At 36.0% G+C, this 24,489-nt stretch overlaps 1 protein-coding gene across 1 annotated transcript; it reads left to right on the top strand.

Annotated features, from left to right (window-relative positions):
* CDC7 (cell division cycle 7) lies at positions 1-24,188 on the top strand (the record flags this gene model as incomplete). The annotated part of the gene is made up of 11 exons (XM_082834199.1): positions 1-109; positions 7,735-7,818; positions 9,633-9,768; positions 13,056-13,149; positions 13,234-13,376; positions 14,295-14,547; positions 15,163-15,258; positions 16,017-16,195; positions 17,020-17,102; positions 19,613-19,762; positions 23,180-24,188. 11 exons carry the CDS (start codon positions 1-3, stop codon positions 23,572-23,574), a joined length of 1,722 nt encoding a protein of 573 aa, XP_082690325.1. The 3' UTR covers positions 23,575-24,188.
* Positions 24,189-24,489: the final 301 nt, after the last annotated feature.

The following is a 24,489-nucleotide window of genomic DNA, read 5'->3' as shown; positions in this document are numbered from 1 at the left end:
ATGGAGGCTTCTTTAGGGATTCAGATGCAGGAGCCAACGGCTTTTTCTCCTCGCGGCCGGTTTCTGGCGGATGGCTCATTAAAACATGAGCAGAATTTTAAACTACCAGGTATGTGTTCATTGCCAAAGATGTACAGGCAACAATTCTGGAATTTCGATTATTTAAAAACAAACAACAAAAAACACGTCCTGAATCTTAAAGTGAGTTGTATGTTTATATAGGAGCATTTTATGAATCAGTGAAGCTTCATAAGATCTAGATTTAGGATTGGATTGCATTTTAGAAGGAGGATTGTAGTCCAACCATGTCATTTTACAGATGAAGTTGCTGCAGTCTAATATTAGTCGTTGTCTAAGAACACAAAGTTTGTTGATACCCAAACTGGAATTTCTCTTCTAGACCTGTGTTCTTATTTCTAATCACCATATTGCATTAAGCTTGAATTTAGAAATTGGCATTGGAGGGACTTTAACTTACATATTCAAAGGCAGAATTAGTTGACAAAAGTAAATGAAATGTTTGTAGCAGTAATGAAGGACTGTATCTCAGTGTACCTCATGAAGTGTTGCTTCACCCTTACCCAGACCTTGGAATGAGAAGGAGAGGGTCAAACAATGCCTAATCTTGTACACTGTAACATGCACCCTCATTCCTGCAGTGTGCCTGGGACACAGCAGGCATTTAATAAATATTGGTTAAATAGGAGTTCCAATTGACTGTTGTTTTTTTTTCTCTTTTCTTTTCTTAAAATGTAGCTAAATGTTATTTTCTCTTTGTCTTAAGCATATTTAGTGCTTTTTCAAAAATATTAATTTTGACCTTTCGTCCATGATATATACTTATACACTACAAAATAGACTTTAACTCGACCCTAGAAAAATATGACATCCCATACTTTTGCTTTCTGACTAAGGGTAAACTCATCTTTATGTTAAAATGAGTACCATTCCTGATGTCCCTATTTGATGAAAGCCACTATTATTCCAGTTAAAGTTTCTATGCTTAAAACTTTAGAGTTATCTTTGACTTGTGCTTTGTATTTGCTCCCCTCATCCAGTCACCCAATTTTATCTTACTTCTTTTTAGTATGTATAGTGTTGCCTCTTACCATTCCCACTTTCACCACATTAATTCATTCCCTTACACTTTGCTCCTGAATTACAACGAAGTTTCTTACTTAAACTGCCTGCTTTCACTTCTTTTTTCATCCTCCAGTTCATTTTGTACACTGCCACTAGAATAATCTTAAAATGCCACTTTCATCCAGTTTCATGGATGCTTTCCTTCTTGCCTTCCATATTTCTTGCAATTACCTGTTTTTCATGGTTCACCTTTCCCTATGTCATCAGACACATAATACAATTAACAGTCATTATATTATTATTATTCTTGTATTGTTTAGCACTCTTGTGTATTCTGTCTCTTCAGTTATACTATAAGGTCCTTGAAGGCAGTATCTTGTATAGCTCCTGATGTACATTGTGCATTAGGCAGAGGGTATGAATGAATGAATCTGACTTGGATCTAGCATACGTTCAGGTAAAAACTACTATTCTAATACTCTTCTGAAAACCTGCTAGGAAATGAAGAGTGGTGTGAATTTTATTCCAAATTTCCAAAGTTTGGTGGCTTTTATATGTAACAGAACATTGAGCATTATAAACAGTACCTTTGATAATTTATAAAACATGCTGAAATTTTATTCATATGGTTCTTTTTTATTTGACCCTTAATAAAAGGTAAGATTATATCAAAAACATAACTTGAATAAGGAGTAAAGCTGATGAAGTCCAGGCACATAACTGTCTCATGATCTAATATGATTTACTCTCCTTTGATGTAATAACTTTTGAATGGTGGGATTTTTATATATCTTTGTATTCCCAGGGCCTAACAGTCTTCAGCACATAGTAGGTGCCTGAAAATATTAGGTTGAATGATTAGATATCATTCATCCAAAGGATATAAAGTAAAATTTTTAGTACAATGCCTGCATAGTATGACCCTTTGTTTGGGGATATTTGTCAGCTTTTTATAACTATTTTTCTGATAAAAATTATACATGCTTATTGAAGAAAATACAGAAAGTCAAAGTAAGAAAATATCCCACTGTACAGATATTGCTACTGTTGACATTTTGTTATATTTCTTTGGTCTTCCTGTGCATACAGAGATACATTTTTTAAAAAACTGAATTAGGATCACAGCCAACTTATTTCTGATCTCCATTTTTAACTTAGCAATATATATCTTGAACATTTCTTAATGTTCTGCCCTTGGACTGCCTAATGTTCCACTGCATGGTATCGTATAATTTATTTAATTGCCTTTTCTTATTGAACCTTTAGATTGTTTTCCATTTTTTCCTATTAAGAAAAATGCTGGTGAACAAAGTACCTGGCAAAGTATTAGCTCAAATGTTTATTCTTTCAGCAGGCTTTTTTTTTTTAAGTATCTACCATATGCCAAGTTTAGTAAGTGATAAAGATCTTTTCAGTGAAAGAATGAAGTATAAACTGTATATATACTGAATGTCTCCTCCATACTGTTGAACTGTACTGGAAGGCTTGCTTTCATTGTGTTTTATGGATACTCTTAGCCTACGATTCTAAAGTGGTTTATAGGTAACGTCCTGGTTTGCCTGAGACAGATCCAGTTTATTCCTGTTGTCACAGTGTAATTATTAGTGCCCCCTTTCACTCTGAAGACTCTCCCAGTTTGGGCTAAATTATATGATCTCCCTAGTTATAGGAAGCATTATTTTAGGCAATACATGAAGCCCCAGAATAAGCATGACATATATTCCTGGAGGTCAGTTTTACTCCATGGTAAGTAATTGAAAACATTTCATTTGTATGATGAATATTTCTTAAATGTCTATGTCTGTTATGTGCAGGCACCTTTCTAGGTGCTAGGTGCTAGGAATAAATCCGTTTGTAAAACAGACAAAAATCAGTGCCCTCAATCTAGTGGATAGAGATAGAAAATGAATAAATAGTATGTTCAAAAGTGATTAGTGCTGTGAAGAAAATGTAGAGGGGAAGGGGAGATAGGAGGTATTGGGAGAGGAGATTGTGATTTTAGTAAGTGTAATTGGTTGGAGAAGGCTTCAGTGTGGTAACATTTGAACTAGGACTTGAAGGTGGTGAAGGAGTGAGCTGTGTGTGTATCTGGGGAAGAGCATTCCAGACAGAGGAATCAGCAAGTACGAAGAACCTAAGCTGGGAGTGTGCCTAGCATTTAGAAATAGCTAGGAGGTCATGTGAGTGGAAGTGGGAGAGTGATGGGAGTGAAGTCGAAGAGAGGGGTGAGGAAAGGAGGTAGTTCTTTGGCTTTTATGTGGAACAAGATGAGGGTGAAAGCAGGGAGTATAGTTAAGGATGCTGTTGCTGTAGCCAACTTGGATATATTATGTAGCAGAAAAAAAAATCGCTTAAAATTTCAAAACAGAAGCGTAGACCTTCATAATATTTAATGAAGACCTAAATAATATTTTAGTTTGTGGACTTTTTTCAGGGTCTTTCCCCAGTCCTCAAAGTATATATTCATTGGTCTCTGCCTTTAGTAGTATTTTCTAGCTTTTGATATGAGTACTCTCTTTCACTGTCTACTCTCATCTCCCAATTCATAATCTGGGGATTTTTCATTCACTTTGGTTGTCAGGAAATTTTTCTGTTGTTCAGAAACATCAAAGTTGTTCTGCAGTGACAGGAAACCTTAATATAAACATAGTTTGAGTTTTGTAGAGATATGTAAGTGCATAGTAAGTGAGTGGTGGTGTGGAAGCACATTGAGCTTGCATAGTCATTCACATGGCCTTGCATTACAGTATTTTCTTACTACTTATATTTTCTTCCTGCTTATTTCTAACAGTTAACCAGCATCTCTACTACTAACTGCCAGCTCATGTTTATGCAAAGGGAAGTTCCAAAATGTGGAACTCGTAGGAAAAGCATAGAATATTGTAGTTGGAAGGTAAAGTTCATCTAATCCAGTTCCTTTGTTTTAAGGGTTAAAAACCTGAACAGTAATGTGGTTTAATTATAGGAGTTGAATGAATCCAGACTCTTTAGATTCCAGGCTTTTTTCTGTATCAGCACTGTCCATTAGAACTTTATGCACTAACAGAAATGTTTGTATGTTGTCACATATGGCTAATGTGACTGAGGAAGTTGATTTTTAATTTTGTTTAATTTTAATTTAAATAGCCACATGAAACTATATCATCCTACTACAAAGCTTTTGGTGTAATTAATCATGTATATACAACAAAGCATGCACACAAACACTTCAATACATTTAGTAATAAAAAAACCACAAATGGTTCTAAAAATATTTTGTCATACCCAAACACCATTAATTGTAAGATACACCATTATTTTATGTACTGCTAAGAAATACTGCCAGTTATACTGTGACAGTGCTTTCCTTAACACCTAGAATTTTTTTTTATAGTTACTGGAAGAGTTCTTTTAGATGTAATTAAACAAATAATTCTATATCTCTGGGACATACATGAAATGGAAAATAAACATTTCAGATCTGTCCCTTCTGAATCACTTTTTATACTCAGACTTGTTAATATCCTATTTTTTTCCCCTCACAATATTGTTCTCATACATTAGTTTTTGTTTTTTTGGCTGCATTGGGTCTTCATTGCAGTGCTCAGGCTTCTCACGGTGGTGGCTTCTCTTGTTGCGGAGCACAGGCTGTAGACGCGTGGGCTTCAGTAGTTGCAGCATGCGGGCTCAGTAGTTGTGGCTCACGGGCTCTAGAGCGAGGCTTAGTAGTTGTGGATCACGGGCTTAGCTGCTCCGCGGCATGTGGGATCTTCCCGGACCAGGGCTCGAACCCATGTCCCCTGCGTTGGCAGGCAGATTCTTAACCACTGCACCACCAGGGAAGTCCCTGTTCTCAAACATTAGTGATGCAGAATTTCTTTGAATAATTCATTTTTTTAACAAGCCATTGTTAATGAGTTCTTAAGAACAACCCAGTTATGTGGAGCTGGCCTACATTTGATTTCTACTTCACCACCTCTACTATTCCTCCCTACAGCCATTTTGGCTCTTAAGGATTAAATGTGAATGCTCCTCTGTGATTTCTTGAATTTTCTTCAGGTCATTGACACCTGTTGTATAAGTTTTGATGCTGGCCAGCAACAGTTGTAAGTTGCATCCCAATTTCAGAGTCATTAAAATTGTGTCTTAGAATCAAAGAAATGTAATAACAAATTGAATATATCATTGTAGTGCCTTTTCATGATGCCTTTCCTATGACATTGGAATTTGAAGCTGGTTGGACTTGACACTCATTAGGAATGATTGTAATTGACTGTGGCAACTATTACTGCTAGAAAGCCAGCTTTTCCCCCAGGCCTTGGTTTTGTTTTCGAGAGAGAAGTAGTGTGGTAGCTGATGGTGAAGTGATTGCTTTTGTCTTTGGCTTCACTCTCTTGTAACTTGTAAACTTCTGCTTTTTTTTTTTTCCTACAGCTGTCTCTGAACAACCATGATGATAGTAAGAATTCATTCATTCAACAAACATGCCAGGCAGTTTTCTAAGAGCCGAGTGCATTGTGGTGAATTATACAGACAGGGAGCCTGTACTGGTGGAGCTTATATTCTAGTGGGAGGAGGCAGACAGCAAACAAATAAATAAACAGGATAATTTTATAGTGAATAAGAACTCCAAAGACAATAAACAGGGTAATGTGGATAATGGGAGGAGCGCTAATTTAACTAGCGATGTCAGAGGAAACTGTGACAATTGAGCCAGCCATACGAAATTATAAGGGAAGAGGATTTCAAGCAGAGGGAATAGTAAGAGTAAAAGCCCTAAAGAAATAATGTTAATAATAGTAACCACAGCAATAAGAATCACCAGTATAATTTAATATTTACAATGTGTCGGGCATTGTGTTAGAAGCTGCTCTTGTGTTGTGTATATTATTTCATTTAATCCTCACAGTATTTCAGCGGCATGGGTACTGTTATGCCCCCTTTTCTATAGATGGGGAAATTAAGGCTCACAGAGGATAGCTGTATGCTCTAGAAAGGTCATACCTGCTGGGTAATAGTGGAGCCAGCATTTTGATTTAGGCCTGTCATCTCCAAAACTGGTTCACAGGATTACTGTTATATTGCCTGTTATATTGAAATCCATGAAGCTTCTCCAGTTCATCTGCAAGGTAGATGGGAAGGTGAGGGTAATTTAAGTAAGTTCTTCCCATTACCTTAGATGGAGTGATGTAGTGGAAAGGCTACTGGATTAGGTCTTCTTGGCCTCTTATTTAATCTCCACCTCTTAGTATTCTTAGTATTCTTCACCTCAGATTTATCCTCCACTTGTCATCTTCCTGCTTAAAAACTTTACATGGCCTTCCTTTGCATCCTCTGCCTTTCCTTCCTCAGCCACATTGAATTTTATTATCTCTCCTACTCTCCCCTCCCTCCACAATAACCCATGCCTTTTTCCTTTTCCATGTCTTTGCATACATAGTAGTTCCTTCCTAAAATGCCTTCTTGCACTTTCTCTACTTGGTGAATGCTTCAAAACACACGTTAACAGTCACCTGAAGCCACCTGGCACCTTCAGGAGTGTTCATTCCCCTCCCCCCTTCTACCTAGTAATATGTGCATTCCTCTAATATTACAGTTAAAATCCTGTATTAAAAGTGAGCTTTTAACATCTGTCTCTTCTACTAGGCTAAGCTGCTAGAGAACAGGGGCTTCCACCACCTTTGTTCATTTGTGTTTTTAATATGCCAATTGCTGGGCACTTTTAAAAACACAGTGTTTGTTAAATGAGTGAGTCTATAAACTTACCAGCAGTACCTCTGTGAAATTGGATAAGTGATTTAATTTCCCTGAATATGGATTCCTTCTCTGAAAGATCAGGATAATTATTTCTGTTCTCCCAATATCACAGTGCTGTTATGTAGATCTGAAAAGATAATATGTGTGAAGGTGCTTTGAAAATGCCTTAAAACTGTTGCATGATGCAGAATGTTATTATAACTTTAAAAGTAGCTGATGCTTGGCCTAGATGTTGTAATAAAATTTGAGGACTCTTAAGTATGTAGTTCTTTTTTGTGTCCAGTAGTTTATCACATTTTGTATTATTGCCTCTCTGAATTTTAACCATGTAGGTTTTTGTAAAGAGCTTATATTTATTTAAAAGTAATGATTTTTCTGCTGTCAAGATATAGGATACTACTGTTAATTGGGACAATTTTTAAAGAATATATTTTTTAACATTCTTGAGACCTTTAGTAGACCTTCTTTCTAGAGTATACTGTGAATATTCAATATGTAAAACTTTTCCAAGCCTGTAAGATTTTGTATCTTTGGGGGAAAGAAACAGTTTTCAAGAAGATTGCATTGTGTCCTTGTCATGCCATCTAGTGATCGCAGCACAAATTGTTTAGTTATTTTTTAAATTTAGCCTCTTCATTGTGTTGTACTCTATGCAGTGACAATGTATCTATATGTTAGTATGTAATTTCAGAGTAGCAGCAATTGGGTGTGAGTGATTCAGTTACTTTGCAGTTTTGTCTGTTCAGGAGGTATGTGAGTTAGAGCAACTTGATGGGGTTTTAGTCTTATCATGAGTTTAAGGTTTATTATAGATACTTTTATTTGTAATGTAATTACTTATGTTTTAGAAATTATTTTATTGAGATTTTTCAACCTAAGTAATTAATTGTACCTAAATTCTTTTTTCCCTGATAGGTGTTAAGAAAGATATTCAGAAGCTTTACGAAGCTGTACCACAGCTTGGTAATGTGTTTAAGATTAAGGACAAAATTGGAGAAGGTAATCTGGGGATATACTTCATTATCTTCATAAGCTTTTTTTCCTCCTGTTTTCCTTTATATAATCTTGATTTTCATTATTATTTCTTATTGGAAAAATACTCCTTTTAAAAATACTAAGACCATGGTTATATTACTAATTATCAGCTTTTCTTTTTTCCTTGGAAAGAATCTAAGAATAAATAAATATTTACAGTAAAATGAACAGTCCTATTTTAACCTTTATAATTTTATACTATGAAAAGTATTGCTGGGGGCTTCCCTGGTGGTGCAGTGGTTGAGAATCTGCCTGCCAATGCAAGGGACACGGGTTCGAGCCCTGGTCTGGGAAGATCCCACATGCCGCGGAGCAACTAGGCCCGTGAGCCACAACTACTGAGCCTGCGCATCTGGAGCCTGTGCTCCGCAACAGGAGAGGCCGCAACAGTGAGAGGCCCGCACACTGCGATGAAGAGTGGCCCCCGCTCGCCACAACTAGAGAAAGCCCTCACACAGAAACGAAGACCCAACACAGCCAAAAATTAATTAATTAATTAATTAATTAATTAATTAAAAATAAAAAGGCAGATGCTTGCTTTAAAAAAAGTATTGCTATATTAATAATATATTATTAAAGATAATTATTAAAAATAAAATGTTTAAGATTTAAGTGGGGGGATTTGATCATGGAAAGCTGAATCTTTTTTCTCTTTCTCCATTGCGTTTAGGTAGAATTGTATGTTGAACAATGGCAATTTTTCATGGCAAAATGATGAAAATAAAGTGGTACAATATTTATAGGATAGTCAGTATTTATGTAAATACCATTGAGAGACTGGCAATCACATTGATTGAATGAACGGTGAATTTGGCAGACAGATGTGAAGGGATTGAGAAGATAAAAGATAATAGAACTTTTTAGTGGCTATACTGAGAAATAGTAAATAAAAACTTAACAGTAAAAACAAAAACAACAAAACTTCCATTTATTCATTGCTTGCTTTTCACAATGGAAAGTGTGAGATGAGAAAAGGCTGAGTCAGCGAGGGCAGAGAGATTAGAAGATGAGATGATTTGGGATGTAAGAAGCAAATCTTTATTTTTTTTTCTTACCTTTTTTTGAACACTGACTTAGTGTTCAAAAACTTTGTTCTGGAAAACTGATGTCCTCATAACAAATAGCGAACTATTCCTGGAGAGGGGGAGGAGTGGAGTGTGTTCTAAGGCTAATAAGTTTGAAAACTATAGCATGTATAGCTCCCTTTTGGTTATTTATGACGTACTTCAGTACATTAAAGTTCTAGAAATAATCTGTCAATTTGCTTTAACTCAGTATTTCTCAGATTTAACTGACCACCAAATCTTATATTTTTTTCTCTTTAGTTTCATGGTGAATTTAAAAGTTTAAAAAAACTTTTTAAAATAAAAAATGTAGTTTTTTTTGCCCCCAAGACTGTTATCATTTTTACTTCTAACAGAACTGAATCCAAGTCTTAAGAAAGTAATTTCCAATGATAATATTGTAGAAAGATACTTGGTAGATTGAGTCATACCATGGAAATATTTTATGCTAACTCAGTTAAACAGATTTACTATTTAGCTTTGCTGAATTAATATACCCCCTAAAGATGTGAGGACAGTTAAGAATGTATTAAAAATTGAAAATAAGTTGTATTTACAAATGTGTTTGCTTTTTGTATTCAGTGTCATTAAAATATTGATGACAGATTATGATAATTTTATGGATTCCAAACAGTTTTTAAGAATTATTGTAGCATTGTCTCATAAACATTTTTAAAAACCAAATATTGAAAAATCTAATAAATTGTTTTACAGGCACTTTCAGCTCTGTGTATTTGGCCACAACACAGTTAAAAGTGGGACCTGAAGAGAAAATTGCTCTGAAACACTTAATTCCAACAAGTCATCCTGTAAGAATTGCAGCTGAGCTTCAGTGCCTAACAGTGGCTGGGTAGGCAATTTAAAGATATTTTTAATTGAACTGCTGTATATAATTTTTAAGATTTTTAAGTAGATATCTAATAGGGATGGTGCGATTGTGGATTAAACATATTCTTCAGTCAGGTGTTTGCAGTTTGCTAGCACTTTTCCACTGATCTTGGAATGGCTAGTTAATTTTATATTAATTTTTAAAGTGGATTTCTCCTGAGGCTCAGCTTGACTTCCTGTTCTCTTACCACTTCTTTTTCTAATCTTCCTGCCAAATCATAAACCTTGGCTTCCATGGTGTAGATATTTTTTAAAATGTGGGGAACTCATATTTCACATCTCCCCAGATATTGACAGCCTCATCTCATATTTTATTTTGAACAACAGAATCCTCTGGCATGTCTTTCTGTGTGGTTTCTCTCTGCTAGGTCATTCCTGTCAACATAGAGACGTGATGTAGTATCTCTTATCCTCCCTGTACCGCCGTCCCCCTTCCAGCTACTCCATTATTTCTTTGCTTCCCTTCATGGCCAGACTTCTCAAAAATTACCTGCACAGACTGTTTTCACTTCCACACCCGCCTTTTGCCACACACACACAGTGAGGCTGCTCTCCTCTATGCTAAATGGAAACTACTTTAGGGGCAACCATGACTTTGTTTTGCCGGTTCCTTTTTCTGTTCACATGAACTCCTGGCAGTGTTTAACATAATTGATTTGAACCATTGTCTTTTGACTTCTGTACTACCATATACTCCTTGATTTCTTCCTGCTTTATTTGGCCTTTCATTTTCAGTATCCTTTGCCAGTTCTTCCTCTTCCACCTGACCCCTAAATGTTGGAGTTCCTCAGTGCTTGATCCTGGACTTTCTTTCTCTAGACTTCTTTAGGTGGTGTCATGTATTCCACGTGGCTTTAAATATACAGTAATGATTCCTGTAAGTGTATATCTAACCTCAGACCTCTTAACTGCAGATTTGTATGTATCCACCTGACGATTTGATATTTCCATTTGGGTACCTAATAAACATCTCAAACCTAATATGCGAAAAGCTAAATTTTAATTCACCTTCATCTGCCCCAAAAATTACCTATGGCAACAATCTGCCTTCATCTATCCATCTCAGCAAATGGTACCACAGTCTACCTAGTTACTCAAGGCAGAAACCTAGTAATCACACTCAATTTCTCCATTTCTCTCCTAGTCCACTCCATCACCATGTCCTGGCAATTCTGCCTCCAAAATATATCTAAAATCTCATCCATATCTTTGTCTTCTCAACTGCTGTCTCAGTCCAAGTCTAGATTACTATAGTAGCCTGCTTCTCTTCCCCTCCTAATCCCATAGTCACAAAACAGCCAGAGTGATCCTTAAAATATAAAAATATGTATGTATGTAATATAAATTGGATACTATTACTTCCACTACTTAACAATTCTTCAGTGGTTTCCCAATGTTCTTTGAAAAAAAAATCCAACTTTATCCCATGCCAGTCTTTCCACCTCCTTCACTGTGCTCTATTTTCTTTAGCTTCTCAAATTTGTGTCAAGAGCTTTCTCACTTCAGGGCCACTACCCATACTTCTTCCCTATCCAGGAAGACCCCTCCCAGTCCTTGCATGCTAACTCCTCATCTTTCTGCTCTGAGCAAGAATGGTACCACTTCAAAGAGGTCTTCTCTGAATTAGATTCTATTTTTTATTGTCACAGCACCTTTTGATATCTTTCAAAACCCTTACCATAATTTGTCATTATTTGTTACCTGGTTTATTATCCATATTGCCCACTATTTAGGAAAGTCCATGAGGGCAGAAATCATGTTAATTTTAATTCACCTTCTCATCCTTAATGTCTAACATAGTGTCTGTCAAGTAACAGTGCCCACTAAATATCTATTGAATGAATAAACACGCCTATTAATTTGTTTTACCCCTCTGTTTATTACAGAAGACAAGAGGATAAGATGGCTTCTGTAAGGCATGATTACATAATACCTTCTAGTCCCCTGAATAAGATTATTCCTTTTTCCACACTTTAAATAACTCCCTCTACCACTTTTTCTTTCAAAAATGTGCATGCTATAAATAGTCTACCTGATCTTGCTTCCTTTCTAGCTCCCACACTGGTTTTTATTCTTTGACAGGTATTTCAGGAAAATTGTCTTTATGTTCTGTTTCCATTGTATACTATTTTCCCTCCTTAAATCCTGTTTGGCCTCTTCCTTTCCACTTAAACTGCTTTCTGAAAATTAGTTAATTTCTTTTTGCCAGTTAATTCCTCTTTGACAGACTGAAAGCCTTCCCTCAGCCCTTATTCTAATTGACCTCCTTGTTGATCACCCCTTCCTTGAAAACTCCTCACTTGCGGATGTCCCTATCTGGGCTTTCTGCTCCTTCCTTATTTTGCCCTCCAACATGAGACTTTTCCAAGGCTCAGTTTTCTCTTCTCTAATAATTTCACAGCTTTAGGTATCATTTATCTATAATATTGTCACTGACTTACACTTGACTTCTCACTTAAGATATAGTCTTGTATCTAGCTATCTCTATCAGAATGATGAGGTTTTGGTTTTTGATGCTTCTTTTCCTGTTTTCTCTACATATTTTGTTGGTATCCATGTTGTTTTAGTTACTCAGTCTCAAAACTCTGAAAATCCAGTTTACCCTATTTTCCTCACCTTTCTCTGAGGTAGTATAGTCTAGTGGTTAAGAGTCTAGGTCTGGAGCACACTGCCTGGATTCAGATTCTGGCTCCATGACCTACTAGTTGAGTTACCTTGGGGAAGTTCCTTAACCTGTCTGTCCCTCAGTTTCCTTATATGTTAAAAAAAAGGGGGGGGGGTAGGAAATAATGGCACCATCCTTATAGGGTTGTTGTGAAAATTAAGTGAATTTGTTGATAGGTGTGAAGTGCTTAGATCAGAGCTTGGCATGTAGTGAATGTTCAATAAATATTAGCTATTATTAATTTTTACTTGATTTATTTATTACTGTTACCATCTTATCTGCTACTAAGTCTTGTTAATTCATTTTTATTATTCATCTTTTCCTTCCCATTCTGTCACCTCCTCAATTAAAATTATAATTATCTCATTTTGAATTATAACCTCATAACTGGTACTGTTTGTTTAAAAAAAACCTTCATCTTGCATAAGTCAGTTAAATGAGTAATCTCTCCTGTATGGTGATGGTTTTAAGTTAGTTTTCTGGCATTATTTATGCATTGCTAAAACTGCATTTTTTAAAAAACTGCATAAAGTTTCAGTTCATTTGACCTTTCTTCTCAAGTTCGTTGTGCGTTTTTCCACTAGGGGGCAAGACAATGTCATGGGAGTTAAATACTGCTTTAGGAAAAATGATCATGTGGTTATTGCTATGCCATATCTGGAACATGAGTCCTTTTTGGTAGGTTTTAATATTTCTTGAATTTTTATTAGCTAAATATTTCATTAAAACAATCTTATAACCTTATTCATAACTTTATTTTAGGACATTTTGAATTCTCTTTCTTTTCAAGAAGTACGGGAATATATGTTTAATCTGTTCAAAGCTTTGAAACGCATTCATCAGTTTGGTATTGTTCACCGTGATGTTAAGCCCAGCAATTTTTTATATAATAGGCGCTTGAGAAAGTAAGTATGGAAAGTTACCAGCAAATACTTAATACTTGACTGAATCTGTGCCGTGGGGTCCACCTCTTAGATGCAGAGCATCCTGTAACAGTGACACACATCTTTTTCTGTTTCAGATTTTCACTGTGGTTGAGGAAGGGAAATACACTCAAGGAGAAAAAAAAATTGTATTAGTAAAACAGTGTACGTCATGAGGTGTACCATGGCTCAGTGGAAGTAGCTAAAAGAGACTTAGAAAGGGTCTAGTTTTTTGTTTGTTTAACCTTATACATTTATCTCTGGGCTTCATTTTTCTTTTCTAGTAAATGAGGGGATTGGACCACATGATAGCCAATTTCATGTTTCAACACTAAAGTTTTGCTTTTTGACTCTTTTTTATGCTGATTATATACATAGAGGCATTGTAAGCTGAAAACTTAAAAACTGCTGTTTATATAATGGCTCATATTGAGTATAATAAGGATAATAGAACCATAACTTCTTTTCTTGGGCTTTTGTATTCCTGACTTTTAATTTTTTCTTTAATTAATCAGACTTTTAAACCATGATTTTAATTTATTTTTCTTTTAAACTTGTTTAATTAAAAATTATCTGCTATGGTGCCATCTCTGCCACCATCAGAGGACAAAGGATTGTGTTTACATCCTGCATTCCTTGTTGCCTTGTCTGCACAAGCCATGGGAAGAAGAGGAGAAAAGATGTTTTCTTGTGTGGGATACATCTTTCCTTAATTTTCAGTAGTTAGCTATTAAATCCTTACCTTGTCTGTAAAACTTACTTTTCTTTTTTCAAGAATGTTATAAATCCTTAATTTATCCCCCAAAGAATACAGTTTCTGTGTGAATATGGTTTGAGCATATTATGATATTAACTAAGCTTTGTTACAGAGAAGTAAAAGTGCTTATTTTTGTTTCATAGGTATGCCTTGGTAGACTTTGGTTTGGCCCAAGGAACCCACGATACGAAAATAGAGCTTCTCAAATTTGTCCAGTCTGAAGCTCAGCAGGAAAGCTGTTCACAAAATAAATCCTATGTAATCACCGGAAACAAAATTTCATTGAGCGGCCCAGCAGCACCTAAGGAGCTGGATCAGCAGCCTACCACAAAAACTGCTGTTAAAAGGCCCTACACAAGTGCACAGATTCAGATTAAACAAGGAAAAGATGGAAAGGTTCTACCTCTTTTATTTCTTAAGTACTAATACGGTTTTAGAAATGTACTCCATTCAACATGGGGAGTTATAATTCTAGGATAACGCAACAAAAAAACAATGTTGTTTACATATGTTATATATTCAATTGATTAGATTTCACTAAGATTTACAATGGATTGTTTTGATTTCAAAACTGAAATTTTTGCTTTGTAGATTTATAATGTCTTTGTCATTATAATTGAATTATATAACAAAAACGGAAAGTAATTTTCCCTGCATGTTATAAAGTTCATATTAATTACCCTTTTTAAAAGAAAGCATTAGTTATAGGGGAAAAATTCTGAAGTGTCTATCTCCATTTTAGCTGCACAGCAAAATGTAACATCCATGCAGGTGGTTTTAGAATTTTTTAGTTATATATATTTGTGGACTATGATAACATTGTATGGGGGTTGAGAGTTCTGTCTAGACTGTTTTCTCCTTTCACAGAAGTGTTTTGGTGCCTGAGAATGACTTGGATGCAGCTGTTTTTGTTTTATGTCACTTAACTCTTTCAAAACTATGGCAGAGTACAGCTGGCAGAAAGTGTTACAGATATAATCCTTATTTTCCTTGTTTTTGTTGGTATTGTAGGAGGGATCTGTAGGCCTTTCTGTCCAGCGCTCTGTTTTTGGAGAAAGAAATTTCAATATACACAGCTCCATTTCACATGAGAGCCCTGCAGTGAAAGTAAGTAATGTAGCTTAATAGTGCAATCATCAGTCAGTCGTACACTGGAGAGAATTTGGGGAATGGCTAGCTTTTATTATTAGTAAGTTTTTAAGAGTTTTGCTTTAGCAGAAGGTATTACTGCTTTGAGCATCTAGTCAATGCTTTCATTTTCTCCAGTTCTGAACTTTTCTTTTGGAATTTTTTGTCATTTTTGATTAGCTGACTATTGTTGCTCTTTCTCTAAAGGAACATTTAGAACGTTAAGGCCTTTTCTCTCATTGGCTGGAACGTGAGCTCCCAACAACTAACACATTTCTGACACACAGTTGATAGCGTAAAGATGTTTGTAAAATTTACAGAATTATCACCAATGTTAAGTGGTTTTTAATTGACTTATGATATCCTGTAGCAGCTAGATAGCATGAGGAACAAATTAAAACTGATTTTAGCCAATGTAATTGTGCAGTTTACAGTTCTGAAATGGAGTTAGACACTAGAATGTAATTGTTTTGTAACATTTCAGGAAAAGTTCTAATAAAGTGTAATTCAAATATTCACCAAACTAGGAATGGTTAGTAAATTTTTAATATGTTTATTCAACATAGTAACCTAAAAAGACCTTAAATATTTTGATAGACGAGTGTTTATTTACAATCCAACAGCACATTCAGCAGTTTTGAAAGTTATGCTTCCCCTATTGCTTTTTGCTCTACTAGCATCTCAAAGGCATCATGTTAAATGCCATGAAAATAGAGAATATGACTTTTCTTTTACAGCTTATGAAGCAGTCAAAGACTGTGGATTTACTATCTAGAAAATTAGCAACAAAAAAGAAGGCTGTTTCTACAAAAGTTATGAATAGTAGTGTGATGAGGAAAACTGCCAGTTCTTGCCCAGCTAGCCTGACCTGTGACTGTTATGCAACAGATAAAGTTTGCAGTATTTGCCTTTCAAGGTAATGTGTTTTGATGGTGCTATAAAATCACCAGCATGCTGCCAGACAAGATGAGAAATTGCATTGATTTTGGTGGACAGTTGATTTGAGTGAGTGAAAGGGAACAATGCAGTTCTGTGAACTGCATAGGCACTAATGCAGATTGGTACCTTGAAGAGCAAATGACAAATATTGTCATATTTGTTCCCTTCACATGCAAATGCTCTTTGGAAAACACATTTACTTTTACATGCAAATAATTTTGGTAGGGGTAGGGATAGCTCTTATGAAATTTCAGAATTGCATGTTTTACTTGCTGATTTAATCTTGTTTTCTTTCTTTTTTCTTGCCTGTGTAGAATAACCTGAACCAAATACTAGAACTCTTCTCTCACTCCCACCTCCAACTCTTTGCCACATAAATTTTTTCTTCCCTTCAAGATTTTTATAAGCTTTCATGAGCCTTTCCTGATTAACTCAAGTATATAAGTGAACAAGTATCTCAGAAATTAATCACTCCAAACAGAAATAAATTTTTATACCTCAGAGTTCCCATTGTATTCTATTTTTCTGTTATGTTCTTACCATATACTACCTCTTTCTATGCCTGGAAGTTACCTTAAAACCCTTCTGGAATAAGGCCTGGGAACTGGTGTCGGGGGAGAGACCTATAGAAACAAAATCCAGGATTTTCATCACACTGGATTATCATTTGCTTTGTAATAACTTTTATTTATATAGATATCAAGGTAGAATTTACTGTGAACTAAATTGATAAATGTTATTTTTTGGTCTTAAATAATTAAACTCTACATAACTAGAAAAATCTTATTTCATCATCATAAGGCGGCAACAGGTTGCACCTAGGGCAGGTACACCAGGATTCAGAGCACCAGAGGTCTTGACAAAGTGCCCCAACCAAACTACAGGTATGTTGCACTAGAAATACAGAACCCAGTTAAATTGGTTGCCGTGGGTGTATTTTATTTTATGATTTTTGTCTACTTATGATTAAATTTGAGCTCTGCTGCTTTTAACTAAGTTATGTAAGTGGTTCTAGCAGTGTGGCATTCCCATTTTTGAGATAGTGCTATTTATGAAAGCTCCTAATCCTAGTGTTTCCTTTTTTTTTTTTTTTTACCCGATAGATTGCATTTTGCTTATCTGTTTACAAGATGATTTCACCAGGAATAATTTTAACATCACCTTTGTGGGGGAAAAAATTGTGTTTAGTAGTATTTGCTAACTTAAGACTTGTAACATTTTATGTTTGTCTAATACCTGAAAATTCTTCTGTGATACACATATGATTGTGTGTTTGATTAAAATTTTTTATTATTGTGAAAACAATATAATAGCATTAAAGAGATTTTTGAAAAAGAAAAAAGTCTATAGCCTGAAAGAGTTGTCATGGAACATCTTATTGAATAGATGAACCCTGCTGTTCACTTGGATTATGGACCTTACAGAAATGTATTCATTTGTTCTGTGTTTATTCTGTGCTTGCTAATGATATAAAAAATGAATGAAACTCTGCTTACACTCTGGTCAGGACATACTCGCAAATATAAAATAACCTGTTAAGTATGGTTATAAAACTTTATACAGAGTATTTTAGGGGTATCTAACCTTATCTGAAGGGATTATGGAAGGAAGTTCATGGAAGATAGAACGTCTGAAAAGAGAATGTAAATTGGAGTGAGGGGTTTGCATGAGCAGAGGAACTCAAGAAATAGCATGGTCATACAGGAATCAATAAAAGTTTAGTGTTTCTAGAATGTATGATGAAAGTCAAGGAGTGGTGAGAAATAAACCTGGAAAAAGGTAGACAGTCTCGGATCACAGTTGTTATATGGCTTGGACTGTACCCTGTAGGTTTTGGAAAGCTATTCAAGGGAAAGGGATGGTAATAATTGTATTCTAGATGGGTCATTCTGGCAGGTGTGCAGAGAGGACCAGGTCCAGGTGAGAGATGATGAAAACCTGAACGAGGGCAGTAATAATACAAATGAACAGAAAAGTGAAGAATTGGGGACTTCCCTGGCGGTCCAGTGGTTAAGACTTCACCTTCCAGTGCAGGGTGTGCAGGTTCGATCCCTGGTCGGGGAGCTAGGATCCCGCATGCCTCATGGTGAAAAAAACAGAACATAGAACAGAAGCAATAGGGTAACAAATTCAATAAAAACTTTAAAAATGGTCCACATCAAAAAAATCTTTGAAAAGAAGAGCAAAGAATTGGAAAGGCAGAGCTTCATGGATAATTGGATGCGGGATTTGGGTATGAAGTGGTGGGGAAAAGGCATCCAAGATGTTTATCAGACTCCTAGATTGGGAGATTTGAATGGGTACCAGTAACCAAGGGGAGAATAAAGAGGTAACTGGTGTACAGGGAAAGATAAAGATGATTGGGGGCATAATTGGTTTGAGATATATGTGGAACATCCAGATAGAGATGTCCAACAGAATAAAAGTAAGTGAAGCACAGGGAAGTCTGGACTGGAAATACAGTTGACTGTCATGATTACTATATAAAAGGTAGCTGAAGCTGTGAAGTGTATGGGCCAATAAGGGAGAGTATATAGAGTAGAAGTTGGAACTCTGGGTAACCTCAGCCCTTAAGGCTTAAAGGAAACATTGAAGGAGCAGGCAGAGGTACAAAGGGAACCAAGAAAGGCAGATGATGCAGTGGCCAAGGGAGTAGAGCCAATAACTTGATGATACTGGGAGTTCAGCCATTAGGAGAGAAGATGTCCCTAAACATTTTTCTTTTGGCCACACGGCATGTGGGATCTTAGTTCCCCGACCAGGGATCAATCCCATGTCCCCTGCAGTAGATGTGCAGAGTCTTAACCACTGGACAGCCAGGGAAGTCCCCCTAAACATTTTTTTAAAAAATGAGTTTATTCTCATGAGGCTGAGCTGGTCTTAATCATAACTGCCAGAATTCTAGAGATTGATAGTTTCTACAGCAAAAGTTAGGGTTAACATCTTGCTGAAGATGAGCTTCTAACGTTTAATGCTTTTCACTAAAGTGAAACACTTTCATTACTAGGGTGTGTAACTCTTGGGGTACATCCAGATTTTTTCCTACATAGCTACTTTGGATTTATTTTGATGTTATAAAATGTGCATTTACTTAGTGATGAGATATCCTTTTAAACTTAGCAACTTTCATGTTGCTCAAGAAAGAAAATATTGTATTTTGCATTAAGGATGTTAAACCAGGGATTCTTAACCCTGAAATCATTAAAAGCACCTGAGGAACTTTAAAAAAAAAACTGATGCCTGAGCCCTACTCCAGACCAATTAAATCAGAACCTCTGAGGGGATTGGCCGGGGCATCAAAATTTTTTTAAGGCTCTTAAGAGGATTTGAATATACAGTAAAGGTTGAGAACTACTGATGTAGGAGTAAAATTAAAGTTTGTTTTCTGTTACAGCAATTGACATGTGGTCTGCAGGTGTCATATTCCTTTCTTTGCTTAGTGGACGATATCCATTTTATAAAGCAAGTGATGATTTAACCGCTTTGGCTCAAATTATGACAATTCGTGGATCCAGGGAAACTATCCAGGCTGCTAAAACTTTTGGTAAGCAGTTTTATATTATAGAACAAAACAAATACCTTTGATTTATCTCCTACAAATCACTTAATAAATTATTATGAAATTCTCTTTACAAATAAACATATAATGTTCTCTGGTGTTAGATACAAAGTTTCTCAATTGCTTGAAAATTAATTGCATTGTGTAAGAAAATAATTTATCACTTCTCTACATGTAATCAGTTTATCTTATCAAGCGCAGAGTACTACACTTTTCCAATATTTAAAGTTCAACTTTATAATCTTAAACAAAAGAATAAGGAATAAAATCTTAACTCCCTGTAGTTATAGTTTGACTTTATTGCACAAATATTTTTCATAATATGTTTTAATTTGTTTATTGTATATTTATTAAGCATCAGGTGCTCTTGGGCCTGCCTTAAATACTCTTAGTCTGTATTAACAAGTAAATAGTTAATTATAATACAGTGTAGTAAGGACTGCAGTAGGGGACATAATAGGATGTATGTTGTTGTCAGGTTCCTTAGGGTTAGAGTAGTGGAGAAGCGAAATGAACAGAATACCTTTACTGATGGAGTAATATTATAAGCATTTATTGGATGTGGGAAGTCATCTTAGCTACACAAATTCTTGTACTTCAAGTCTGGGATATGCAGTGTACCTCATAGGGCACCTGAGAATTATCTCAGCCTTGCTCTTGCCAACAACTTGAACTCAAATGGCCACCTTGTATTTATTCTCCATGCACAATTATAGTTAATACTTTCCAAAGTGGGTGGGGGTAATTGAGTCAGCATGCTGCCCCAAAATATGGAACACTCCTTTGGAACAAAATTTCAGTCAGCCCACCTCAAAAGTAGCTGGGCTGCCTGTTGCCCAGCCCCAGAATCAGTGGGTCTTAATCAGGGGTGCATATCAGAATTGAGGAACTTCAAGAAATACATATGCCTGTCTCACCCCACCTGTTCCTGGAAAATATGATTCAGAAAAGTATGATACCTAGAAAGCATTGAGACTTGTTAGTTTGAAAAAACAAGTGATTTTGACCAAGAACTATTTCTGAGTAAGAACTACTGCAAAAATGATTGTCCCTCACTTGGGCACCAGTGCCGTGGTCTGATCCACCAGGAAGGCTTAGTGGCGGTTGTGGTTCTGCAGCACAGTCAGTCTACGACTGGCACCTTTCTTGAAACTACAATAAGAAAATTTTATCTGAGGGTGATAGGGTGAGATATTACATATACACATGGGAAATGGAACCATGAAGCAAAGCCTTGGAAATTGTATTCTTACATGAGAATGTTTATTTTCAACTGATGGGGAAAACTATCATCTGCTATTGAATAACTTCATAAGAAGTTTATGAACAGGAAATTTATCAAACCCTAAACATTTTGTTGAAGAACTCAAATCTCCCCCATTTGTAATAGTAAATGATGACCAAAAATGCAAGTGCAACATCCAACAAAAAAACATCGTAGGGCAAGCATCATGATAGCATAGCAGGCAAGGGCTTTTAGAGATCTATCATTGTAATGCTTGCTCTCATATTTTAAAAAATGCTATATAGCACTTGTCTTAGTTTCATTAGTATGACTTCTGTAGTTACAGCTGACCCTTGAAAAACATGGGTTTGAACTGCTTGGATCCACTTATTTGCAGCTATTTTTCAGTAAGTACTACAGTACTGCACGATCCACAGTTGGTTGAATTCACAGATCAGAACTGCAGATACGGAGGACAGACTATAAATTTATATGTAGATTTTTGACTGCGTGGGGTCAGCCCTCCTGACTCCCTCAATGTTCGAGGGTCAGCTGTATTGCAGTCAAATCTTACTATAACTTTGGGCTGAATACAAAAGGATTCAGAACTTCAACAGCGATGACCTTGTCCCCCTTTATGACCCAAAGAGACTTACCAGAAGAGCAGGAGCACTTCTCTACTTCTCTTGTGTTGTGTGTAACCTTCCCCTCTGTCCTCAACCCCTAGACCTGGCCCCATTGTAGACTGTCATTAAGTACTCGTTGAATTAAATAAATTCAGAAGAAAAACCTTGAGCTATTCTCCTCTGGCTATAATTTTTTAGAGAGAAGAGGAATAATGAAATAGATTTAAAAGTAAAACAGGATTAACATGCTATACCCCCACAAACTTAGTTTTGGGTAGTTTATTTCCTTTGTCCCCTCACTGCTTCCCCCCACCACCTTTTTTCCCACCACCTTAGTCCACCTATCCAGCAGAGATGAGTGTATGTAAAAGTAACTTTTTATCATCCAGAGATAGATTGTTTTGTTAACAATCCACATGCCCCAGAAAGGAATTTAAGTGCTGTGCAAACTCATTGTTTAGAGCCATTTCTATTTAATAAGGAAATACGGCAAAAGTAACAGACTATTGCCTATTTGTGTGCCTAGCTTATTTTTGCCCGTGTCTAATAATTTTGTTGGGGAATTGTTTCAGACATTTATATTTTTTAAAACGAAGATCTGGTTGGTTTATTAACTGATTTAAAAACACTTATTGAGACCGTATGGGTACTAGGTTAGATAGACTATTATTGAGTCTCTTCTCATAGAGCTTAAATTCTAACGGGGGAGAAAAAATAAACAAATACATACTGTCAGACAGACGGGTGGTATTGCGAAAAATAAAAGGGGAAAGGGAGTGAAGAAGGCTTAGCTATTTTGAATAGGTTGGTTAAGGACTGCATCTGTAATAAGGATGTGATATTTGAACAAAGACGTGAGAAGCAGAATAATACCTTTTTGTCTAGTCCAACAGGCATTAATTGAGAACCGAGTATGTACCTAGTATGGATGTCTAGGTTTTGGGGGTTCAAAGATAAATAAGATAGTCCCTATCTTCAGAGAGCTCATAGTCTAGCAGGTGAGACAGACATATATTTTATCAGTTACAATACAGAATAGCAAAAGTAATAATAGAAACCTTCACAGGATATAACAGAAGCTTAGGATGATCAACTCTGTGAGTGTCAGGCATCTTAGAGGTAATGCTTGAACTGAGTGGTGCCCTAAGTGGGAGTATTCTGGGCACGGAGTTGGGGGGGAGGTGCAGGGCATCCTAATCAAAGACAGGAACCATGTAGTTAGAGGCATGTAGAAGCTTGGAAGGGGGAGAGGGAATGGGAGCTGCTGCTGATTAAAGATTACAGAAGAATATAATGAAGCTGGAGACTTTGACAGAGTCAAGTGAGTCCTTTACTTATTAAGTCACTGCTTTCTACTTACTATCTTTCACTTTATGATTTGACCTTCAGCTATGTAAGGTAAAACACAACTTAAATATAGCACGTGATGTTCTATCTCATATTCAGTGTAAATATATCCAAAAAGCATGCAGTTGGACTTGCATGTTTCTCGTGGGAGAGACTTCTGATATATTCAAATAATATAAAATATGTATATTTTTTCTCTTCTAGGCAAATCAATATTGTGTAGCAAAGAAGTTCCAGCACAAGACTTGAGAAAACTCTGTGAGAAGCTCAGAGGTGTAAATTCTAACACTCCTAAATTAACAAGTGATATACAAGAGCTCACTTCTCAAGACCCAGCTTTTTCAGAGAAGATGGACCATAAAGGTGCTCACCTCATACAAACACCTAAAGCACAACACTCAGGGAATTCGTTGTGTAAAGGGGACAGTAATGGCTGTGGGGGTAATCTTGATGAGTCTCCTACCAATCTAGAAGGCTGGGATGAGGTCCCTGATGCAGCTTACGACCTGCTTGATAAACTCCTAGATCTAAATCCGGCTTCAAGAATAACAGCAGAAGAAGCTTTGTTGCATCCATTTTTCAAAGATATGAGCTTATGATTATTGTTCTTTAAAGTTTGCTGTTGTGTATTGTGAGGTGAGGTGAAAAAGAGTTATTTGTAATAGCCATAAATTCTTGATTGGAGACCCAGGCAGGGTGAATAATTTGTTTAAAAATCTCCTGGCAGATTCTAAAATATGGATTAAGATTACTTAAAATGACTAGGATAGTTCTTAGACTAACAAAATGATCTTTGAGTTTGATCTACCCGAGTAGGATCAGATCTTTCATTTCCCTAATTACTTGTCACTGGCATATGCAGAAATAAGAGCAGTTTTAGCCTAGTACATAGGGGTTCAAGGTACGAGTCTTAAAATTAAAGGTTGTGACAGGGATTAAATGAGTCAAAAGACTTAGTTTACTGGTTTCTTCAAACTCTCTGTACTTTTGGAAAACTCCACCTGGTGCTGGTACTCTACCCATTCTGTAGGTAAAGAAGATAATTTCCTTTTCTAGAGGCATATATTATACCTTTTATGAACACTAAAACAATGAGAAAATATTGAGGGGGTATTACTTGAAATTGAATTTAATTTATTCATTTTTTAAAAGTATTTTGTGAAAGCATTTTTTGTGTGAATTGCCATGTTTTTCTTAATGGTTTCTCTTGATTTTTCTGCCTTCTCTACCCACACCTAACACATTCTCCTTGGAAATTTTATGATACTTTCCACAAAGTTTCTGGGTGCTTTGTTAAATATTGCCTGTGTTCACAGTTGAGAAATTAAAATAATGTGTTCACTGGTTGATAAAGGGAAGCTGCAGGACTAAGGTAGATATTGATAGTCCAAAATGCTTTTCTTTTTCTCTGAACATGTATGGTTTTTTCATACCATCTTAGATATGATTAGGTAGCTGCTAAAAGGAAAAGTGAACACAGAATTGAGAATATTATTGGAGATTTTTCCTCTGCC

Source organism: Leucopleurus acutus (genome assembly GCF_964270905.1).
Source record: "Leucopleurus acutus genome assembly, chromosome: 2".
NCBI lineage: Eukaryota > Metazoa > Chordata > Mammalia > Artiodactyla > Delphinidae > Leucopleurus > Leucopleurus acutus.
This window is presented reverse-complemented; position numbering and strand designations above follow the sequence as displayed.